Below are 10,043 nucleotides of genomic sequence, written 5' to 3' on the forward strand. Positions count from 1 at the left end.
TTTCTCCTAATGAGCTTGAAGGAATGAGGTTTAAATTTCAGAAATTGAAACTGACTCTCACTTGAGCAATCTGATGACGTGTAAACTGGATGCAATGATTTCATAATGCTAAATCTAAACCATATATAAAAATTGCTTGAGAAATTATGTGACAATCTTTTAGGACTGTCATTTTTATAATAGTTTGCAAATAAATATACATTTTCTGAGACTCCTAGTTAGACTTCTTCATGCTGAACATTACTTAGTTTCAGGAGTGGTGGAGAAAATGCTTGTTTTTCCAGTTGTTGTGAGGGTGTCTGAACATGGTCCTGTGGAATTTCAGTTCAAAGCAAACCCAGATGGATTAAATGAAGGAAGCTTCTGAAACGCAGAGTGACTGGGGAAAAACGAACACAGGAGGAATGAATTTGGATTATCAGACTGAAACTAAAGATATCTATGGACATATGAAACAGTAAAAGACAATTAGAAAATGTATTTATACTAAATTAAAACTTTATTGACTAATGTTCTCCAGACAACATGATCTGACAAACTATGGTTGCATACATGCAATGAAGTTGAAGACAACAGTAGTTTAACATGGAATGTCAAACAAATTAATATAATGTATTAAATGAAACAATTTATCTGTGTTGCTGCAAAATGAAACCAAGTTATGTATTTCCTTGGTCAATCTGTGTTCAGCTAAGAGGCTATGCATTTGAAGAAACTGGTAGATTTCTTTAGCATATATTTCAAATAAATTAGCTAGAATTGTACTCTTTAAAAATCCTTTCAACTTCACTTGCATTTCAAACATAATCTAACTGTAAACACTAAAGTTGCTAGAGCCATCTAGAAAGACCTAACTGTCAAACTCAGTGGACATTGCAGTTCAGTAAATGTGAATATTTAGAACAAGAAAAATACCAGTTACTGCAAAAGCCATTTAGGCATATTTTATTATTAATCCAGCACAAAGCACTTCTTCTAAGTTTCTCACATAAAAGACTAAAGCTTGCTTACAGTACTACATTTTCTATCATTCAAGCATCATTATTACCTATCAGGGAGATTGGCTAGATGACCTAATGGGTCTTTTCCACCCCTAACTTCTACAATAGAAAATCATTCATGCCAGCAAGAACATGGTTCGCTACATCTTGGGCTTGATCCTGCAGATTTGTTGAGGCAAAACTCCCAACAACTTGAAAGAGAGATTTTCCAGAGCAAGACATCCAGGATTAGGCCCTTTAGATTTATTTATTTTTATTTTTAAAAGAGCATCCATTTAGGATACATGGAAAATATTTTATAGAATTAAAAAAATATAACAACATGTGCTTCACTTACATTGAAGGAACCAGAGAATGTAAACACCATAGTGGCCCAGATCTTCACAACATCCAAGAGAAAGTGTCAACTGCAAGTAACCTGTGTGCGTTTATTTCTCAGCCTATGCTTCTGAGGGTGTTTTGTGTATACCTTTACCTCCACATCCACACACATACCTACACCCTTAGTACACAGAAAGGTGTGATAAAATTCACTAAAGGCAGCTGCTTGCTTGTCTTGATGCTTAAATCTGCAAGTGGCAGCAAACTATGTTTCATATAATACTAAAGAGACTCTACATAAGTAGCAGGACACAAGTATTGCTGTGGGCAAGACTGTGTCGTTGCTGGTTCCACGTGTGTGGAACCATCCCATTTACGCACATCACAAAATACACCTGCATGAAGGGCTGGAAAAGCAGGTGACCAAAGTATTTCTTGGTGGGCCATGCCTGAAATTTGAATTGAACAACTCAAAGACTGTAAATTGTCCTCACAGGAGCCTTCCAACAACCCGGGGGACCATGTAGGAAAGTTTACCTTCAAAGTGCACTTTCTAAGAATGGAATGTTCTTGACAGGGAAATGATCAGAGGCAATCCTGGACTTTTTTGCATGTTGAATAGGAAAAAAGTTTTCATCTTCAGGTAGCACTTCACCCTGACAAATGTGAGTTCAGTTATTATTGGGTTTTAGTATTATGGAAGAATCTTTAGAAACAAACATGATAGTACACACATACATATACACTCAGATATTTACAGCCTTTCTAGAAAAACAGCCCTTTACCTTAGTACTACCTATCTTTTTTCCTTTTTTTTTTTTTTTTAGTATTTAAATTCTTTAAACCAGCTACATTAAATATCATTGTGTACTGTACCACCCCACACCAACCCCACACCCCCCAAAGAACCAGCAAGTATTTTAAAAGTTTGTTTGCTTGTTTGTTTTGCTTTTTTTCTTCTTTTATGATTGTTAAAATCTCCTGCTTGAGACTGTTAAGTACCACCTCCACTGGAACAAGATTAGCACTGACGGCATCTTCCAATGCACGTCGTTTCGTAGTTGAGCAAGTACTGCATCCAGAAGCTTAGATCTCCAGGTCGTCAGGTCGAGGCCTGCTGCTGGCTCGGCTGCTGGCTCTGCTGGGAGGCCTCTGGTCCACAATGGTGAGGGGCTGCAGCTCATGTCCTGACGCCAGTTTTTTCGTGTTCTGGTGCTCATCGGAGAAGTCGAAGGGCTGGGCGTGCGAGTTGGAGATGGTGCTGCCAGCCTGCCCCATTCTGTTCTGCTCCGCGCTGTAGTTGGCCCAGTTTTGCTCGCTGGCTTGCTTATTGTAGTTACGACAGGAGGAGTTGTTCCTGTCTCCAGTAACAAGCTTGTACCCTGGGGGAGACATGGGAGACAAGGGGGCGGTCGGTGACGAGCAGCCATTGTAATAAGCATATTTGGGGGAGCCACAGTCCTTGGAAGGGCTCATGGCACCGCTGTGGGAGTAGGGGTCGGTTTTCCCTTTCACACGATCCTTGACACCCTTGAAGAACACGTAAAAAAGCTCAATGATGTTCAAGGCAAGAGACACCAAGGACACCACCAGCATGAAGAGGATGAAGATGGTTTTCTCAGTTGGACGGGAGAGGAAACAGTCCACTCTGTGTGGGCATGGGTCTCGCTCACAGGTGTAAATGGCATTCAGGCTAAACCCGTAAATGTACCACTGTATCAGCAAGAAAGCCACCTCGAAGACAGATTTAAACAGGATGCTGATGATATAAGTACGGAGCAGTCCCCCACGCATCTTCACTTTGCCATGCTCTTCGATCCCATACTTGAATTTCTTAATTTCTATTTGCTTGAGATGCATATCCACATTCACACCATCATTTGCCACTACTTTTAGCTCTTCTTCTCTTTTGTTCAGCTTCTCTTCTTTCCTCATTACGTAGAACACATGTGCCAGGTACAAAAGGGTAGGTACAGACACAAATATGATCTGCAGAACCCAAAAGCGTACATGGGAGATGGGAAAGGACTTGTCATAGCACACGTTCTCGCAACCAGGCTGCTGAGTGTTACACCGGAATGCAGACTGTTCATCTCCCCAAGCAGATTCAACCGCTGTTCCCAATAGCAAGATTCGGAAAATGAAGAGGACAGACAGCCACACTTTCCCTCCTGCAGTAGAATAGGCTTGAACTTTGTCAAGAAGTTTTCCCAAGGCACTCCAATCACCCATCTTCACAGGATGCTAGCTAAACAAGGACACAAAGGAAAAACAAATAGCAAAGGTTAAGTCAGAGCTTTAATACCTTTGACATACTAAATCACTGATCAATGCTAATAGAGCAGTGGGGTCAGCTTTGTTGAAATTAATGTATTTTACACAATTTGAAGAGAAACTGGAGTTTAGTAAGTCTGCAGGTGAAGTGGGAAGTCAGGGAAACTGAAAAGAAAAAGTAACATATAATGTCTCAGAGCACAATCGAAAAAGTTCCTAATTCTAATTTCACTCCAGTTTTCAGGAAGGCCCATGATAAGCCTCAGTGACCACTGTGGTTGGCTCAGCTTCCTTGATGGCAGCCTCAGTTCCATCACTCAGGTGAAAAACAGATGTGACAGCTGAAGCAGGGTGTGGAATAAGTAGTAGCACTGCCTAAATATCCTGGGAATGTATGAAAGATTTATCAGTTTCGGTAAGGATTGATCATTCAATGTAATTTTTATGTTCACTCTTTCAGATACTAAAAAGGCAAACCAAAATACAACCTAAATACAATAGGTTATCTTAGGTTAATATTAGGGTCACATACCTAAAATTCTACCTTTGTAAAATACATGCCATTTTTCCTACACAGCAATATTAAACTGATCTTCTGCCTGCAACTTCATAGCATGTAGTAGGTTTAAGGATATAGTTCCTAATGATGTCAAGTTTATACTCTACTAAACTTCAGAAAAAGCATTTGCTCTCTAAATTAAGTTTATACATTAGTATTTGCATCACAAAGATCAAAGAAAGCATTATTTACCTACAGTTTTATTAAGGAATAAAAAATTGTAAATACATGAAATACAGCTAAGATCATGTTACTATATCAGAGGAACTGGTTTCCTGTTTATCTGTGATTTGCTTAACTCATTGGAGTTTCAGGTTTGTATTTGCATCTTTTTGTATTTAAATTCCTTCTTTGTCTTGAAAGGAAAAGATTTAGCAGGAAAAAAAAAGATAAATATGCTCTGTTTGTAAGGCAACTCCTGGCTTGTAATTTGCATTCCAAGTGTTGAACGCTGCAAGTTTTAAGTGTCCTTCCTGACTTGAGTTTTAAAGTACTCATTTCTGGGACACAGACAGCTTCTCAGGATATCTGGAAACACACAGGATGACATATAAGAAATGAAATAGTTTGTTTTATGTTTTGGATTCCTAAGAAAAACAAATTTCACTATCGATTTTTACCAACTGGACATGGCAATCTTATTAAAACTTATATTTTTACTTGCCCAACATGAAAAAGCATGAAATCATATGAAATCTGAAACTTAAAAGGAAAAATAATCATGAAGTTTCCCTTTTAATGCAAATGCTGCTGGGCACAGATATTTGTTCCATGGATGCTGAGTAATCCCTTCCTGGTATTAACAGTTTTGATAATGTCCAAATTATTTCCTCCCCACTGCATCATGGCTATATTCCCTAGTGGAGGTCATTTATAGAATACGCACTTTTTGGATAATTCATAAAATGGGAAATTTTAGCACCAAGAAGACTTGCTTTCAAGAAGCAGTGACTCACTGGGAACACAAGAGTATAAATCTGGCAAACTCAAACAATAACAATAGATGCCAAATAAAAACACACCGTTCCTGCCACCGACTCTGAGAGAGTAATGGGAGACAGTGTTTAAAGTACTCGCTCTGATAGCTCTGAGATGCCAATTATCTTTGAACCCCTGAAAAATACCCCAGGGCCATTTCCTCTGTCTGCCTTAACAGCTGGCTCAGAAGTTCAGCCACTGCAGCCTGTTGACCCTTCCTCATGTAATTAGCTCTTCTCATGAATGAAGCCCCATCAAAGGATCAGGCCTGCTTCAAACTTTTAAAACTGGGAGCCTCTGCCAGGAGAAGCAAACACAGCATGTTTGTCTCTGACACATCCCCTCAGCCATCCTCAGCTTTCATCCTTCCCAGAAAAAGTGAGTTTGTCTTTCTGGGCTGGAGCGGCAGAGAAGGAGTCAGGCAGCGATGTGTGGAGGTCCCTGGGAAGTCTGGAATGAAATGTGACCACGTTCCTCCTCAGGCAGGGATTGTTAAAACAGAGAACAGCCTGTAACTATACAACACGTGAAGTTTGTTTTAAAGGCAAGCTATTTGCTCCATGTCCTAGTGCAAGGGGACAGAAGGAGCCTTTTTCAAGTAACAGCTTCTTGATTTAATTAGTCAGCTTTCCAGTGACTAGTAACTATTGGGTTAACAGACTTTCCTCAGACTCCATGTACTTTTTTTACTGTCTAAATGTTATTTCAGATTGAAAGCCTGATTAAGAAAACAGAGGATATGTTATTTCTAGGCAGTTATGTGTTGTTTGTTTTCTAATTACACTCCTCTCTGGTTCATTAGTGCAATATGATTTACTTCAGTTTTGACCTACTTAATCCCACACCTGCAGTATTTGGAGAATTTACTCCCTATTTTTTAATTTGCTTCAGCATGCAAAATTGCTAAGTTTCATTTGTGTCCGCTGGCAATATAAACTCCAGGAGGAAACATTCCATGCTTGAATTACTCATACATAGTTCTGAAAAGCAACTTTTTAAAAAAGAGATCAGTTACATGCTAGCCTTTGCCAGTGATAAAAAAACCCACATCAATTCAAAACATTGTACTGTTAATCAGATAACCTTGTGGTGGCACAAATATATTATTCCTTTTCTTAAGTGGATTCCATTGCTTTATGAAACACAGTACTTTGCTTTGTTGTAGAGAAAATTCATTCATCGGATCTAACTTGTTTACTTTCAGGGCACTGAAAGACCAGTTTTATTAACTGATTACAAATCTGTTTACCAGGTATAAGAAGAGGTTTTGTATCAAACAGGTACTTAAGTATTCTAGCTTTGTAATTAGCTTGAAATGGTTGGCAGACAACTTTTAAAAATAGCTCTCTAGCTTTCTGGACTTTAGTTTGTTTTAACACTTCCAAATAACTTGAAGGAGTCCACTGAATGACACTGATTGAATAGGCTGGCCTATTCAATTCATACAAACTCATTACTTCAGGAGTTTAAGGATATGGCTGATGATGAGTACGTGCATTTCAAGAGTTCCTACTGATTAATACTTTACAGGATCATAACCTTCTCTGAGGCAGACTAATGCTGGCCTATTATTAAAATCCAGCAGTCTTTAAAAGATGGATTTCTTCCAGGTCCTACTGTGTGTGGGTAAAGGCAGGGAAAAAAATCCATAGAGCAGCAGGAGATCTGACAGCATTCATCTGCACGGGTTTAGGATGACCACATATATAAGACATTTGATTTGTAAGCCACAATTAAGAAATTCTAGAACTGATTTTATGGGCGGCATTCATCATGTCATCTGGTTCATATTTTCCAAGGAGAATAATGCAAACCCAGTGCTGTGGTAATGTCCTAGGCCTGGCTACAGTGTTAGAAGGTCACATGCCAGTGGATGGAAGAGCAGCAAGGGTTAGAGTGGGTTCTAAAGTGGGATTGTGCAGCTGAAGTAATTGGGAAACAGGCCAAAGCTTCATATTTCCAACTTTTTCTGTCTTTGTATTTGCGCTCACACACACCTAGACAACAAAAGAGAAGGCTCTGGACCCCAAACATAAATCAGCTTGAGCATTTCCCTAAAGACAAACAGAGAAAGACTGTACAACTCATTGGGTTTGGACCTGCTGGAAAAGGGAAGGCTACTTTTCCAAAATCTTATAAAAATAAGCAAATGCCTTGCAGACATTCCCTTGGGAAAGTATAGTTCATATACAGGTCTGCAGATGAGCTTCAGTTCATTTCATCCACAGGACAAAGGTTACACACAAAATGGTTGCAGTAACTAGAATTTAAAGTGTCACAACTGTGGTTTTCCCTTTGTCTGCCAGTACTGCTGGTGGTCAGTCACTACCAGATCTACCTCACGGCCTCTGCCTTTCCCATCTTGTACCCTCCACAGCTAATTTAATTTTAAAGCATATTTGCAAAGGCAACTGTAAGCACTTTCTTAGACGTTCTTTAGTTGTAGCAGTCAGGTCTATCCTCTGTGTTAATGCTCAGATTCATCCCTCTCCTGACTCACTTTGTAATTAAGGTAAGGAATGCTGAATTCCCTGAGGGTGCCTTAGGCCCTCTGATGCTCCTGCTTGAGAATCTAGAAATCTGGATGTCCAAGTACATAAATGGCACAAACAACAGTCAAGGTGCCTCTACAGGAGACAAATTCAGTGAGCAACCTGGGAAAGAGATACCAAAGACTGGGGGGAAAGAGAGCAATGTATCTAATGAAACAGATGCATTGCTCAATGTCCTCTAACCTTCCCCATACCCACAGGAATCCTTGGCCCTGGTTCATTGCAGAGGCAGATAAAATTAGTCTCTTGGGCTTGCATAATATGACACCTGAGATAACTTCAGAGTGTCGAATCTGTCTGGGCTCCTGTGTGTATAAGCATTCAGCTTTATGGTGCAAATCAAATCCCTTGTGTCCATCCCTGTCTTCCCTCTCCTGATCCCAGCCTGCCCCTTGCCTTTCTGCCATTCGAGCGCTTGCTAGGTATCGTAGGTCAGTGCCAGTGTTTGGCTTTGAAGTTTCTGAAGGAAACACTTCAGTAAACATCCCAAAGACTAGAGGCTTAAATTCTGCCGCGTAGTGTGCTGTCCAGATGTTAAAAATGGCAGGATGAAAGCTTCACGCAAGTCCTCTAACTCGCTCCCTATGCGCACACACACACGCGCGCACACACACTGGGACAGACGTCAGGCAAAAGGTGTCCATATCCCATTGTTGTGCTCATTACCAGGGCTTTTGTCATAAGAATCACGTAAAAAAATGAAATCCTCAGAGGAAATATGCTGCTCCATGAGGCTTGCTGGTTATCTCAAGGCAAAATATGAGGACACATATAAGCACACAATATCCTTGTTCGTGCGTTACTCGATAAGATAGACTCTCTGCTTTGTCTGTCTTTCAGCTGAAGGCTCTTTTTTCTCCTTCCTCGTGCTGCTTTTTAACTACTGGCGAGCAGCAGGCAACAACTGCTACGAGGAATCACTCCAAGTCTCGCAACATGAAAAGGTTTTGAGTTCTCCAAGAGATGCTGCTCAAGTATTTTTTCATCTGCATTTTGACAATTAAGTCTTTGAGGTATTACACAGGGAATGTGTCATATATGGATTATGTACAGTCCTTCCTAGACAACTTTCATTTATATCTACCCAAGACTTTCACAGACATTGCCAACGTGGTAAGGCATATCATGATATCCCACATTCCTCCTCTAAAATCCCTCACTGAGGTTGCTAAAACAGAGTAACTATATACAAACCAGGTTAAAAATCCATAACCCGTGTCTGGATTTTATCACATCTATTTTAAAAGAAAAGGGGGAAAAAAACTTATCAGGAAGACCACGTGAAAGTCACCACTTCAGTAGCTGCAGAATTTAACAAGGCATCTAATTAAGGAGCTTGCTCTGCTCAAACTATCAGGCATCAATCAGGATTTCCATATGAAAGCAAAACGAGTGGGGAAGGAATGGGACGCATCCAAGGCAATGTCTCCCTGTTGCTAACTTCTGATGCAATTTCGGTACAGCAGAGGAGAGTGAAGCACACCTCGGCTTTTTCTTTAAGAGCTGAGATAGCCAGAGAGGCAGTGGAGGGGAGAGATCGCCTGTGGCAGAAACAAATCTGCTCAGTCCGGCGCTCACAACTTCGCCGCAGTTCCTCCTTCGGCCGGACAAGGTTTCAAGTTGTAAAAGTGTAGCATTTCTAGAAATGTATAGAAATGTGACAAAAGAAAGCAAAGCATTCCTCCAAGCTGGAACTGAGCGCTTTAAGAGAATCTACGCTGTTTAGAGATGTGTGTTTTTAAACAAGTTCAACCCTCAACGCAATAACACAGAGTTCTTAGGGTGCAGGGAAAAAAAAAAAAGAAATGTTTTCAGAAAAACAAAAAAGGATAGACAAAATGATGAAAAAGTGAAAGAGGAAAACTTTCAACTTACCCTTGCTGATCAGCAGTGAAAATGGATCAGAGCACTTCTTTGGAGGGTTAAACTAAAATGGAAGAGCACGTTCAGGCACTGAGACCTGTCTATTTAAACTTTAAAAGTCTACTGCTGTTTTGTATTTTTCATCCTTCCTTCCCCACTAATGAAAGAAAAGTGCCGATACCTCGTAAAAGTTTTTTCTAACTTGGAACACTGGGAGAGCTTTTAACAAGTTTTCAAGCCTCTGACTGTGCGAGAGGAGGGGAGAGGGAGGGGAGAGCCCAGGAGGAGGGGCGCTCTGCGGGCGGAGAGCTCCGAGCTGGGGGAGGAGGAGGAGGGACAGGATTGAAGGCACAGCAAAAAACAAGCCCGCGGAGAGCCTGAGAGCATGGCAGCCCACTCTTGCTGATGCAACAAAACAAATGCACGGGCAGTCAGCAGCCGCCCCACAGCCCCCGGTCACTGGGGCACCTAGGGGCGCGGCGACCGCATCTGGGC

The 10,043-nt window shown here is 40.8% G+C and overlaps 1 protein-coding gene across 2 annotated transcripts; it reads right to left on the bottom strand.

The window, feature by feature from the left end:
- Nucleotides 1-480: 480 nt before the first annotated feature.
- On the bottom strand, nucleotides 481-9,834 carry GJA1 (gap junction protein alpha 1). 2 transcript variants are annotated; one of them, XM_005487767.4, is made up of 2 exons: nucleotides 9,561-9,834; nucleotides 481-3,566 (listed from the first exon to the last, which is right to left on the bottom strand). In XM_005487767.4, exon 2 carries the CDS (start codon nucleotides 3,552-3,554, stop codon nucleotides 2,409-2,411), a length of 1,146 nt encoding a protein of 381 aa, XP_005487824.1. In that variant the 5' UTR covers nucleotides 3,555-3,566; nucleotides 9,561-9,834; the 3' UTR covers nucleotides 481-2,408. The 2 variants fall into 2 exon arrangements, with proteins under 2 accessions (XP_005487824.1, XP_005487823.1); XM_005487766.4 differs by having other exon boundaries at nucleotides 481-3,570; nucleotides 9,561-9,833.
- Nucleotides 9,835-10,043: the final 209 nt, after the last annotated feature.

Source organism: Zonotrichia albicollis, chromosome 3 (genome assembly GCF_047830755.1).
Source record: "Zonotrichia albicollis isolate bZonAlb1 chromosome 3, bZonAlb1.hap1, whole genome shotgun sequence".
In the NCBI taxonomy this organism is placed as follows: domain Eukaryota; kingdom Metazoa; phylum Chordata; class Aves; order Passeriformes; family Passerellidae; genus Zonotrichia; species Zonotrichia albicollis.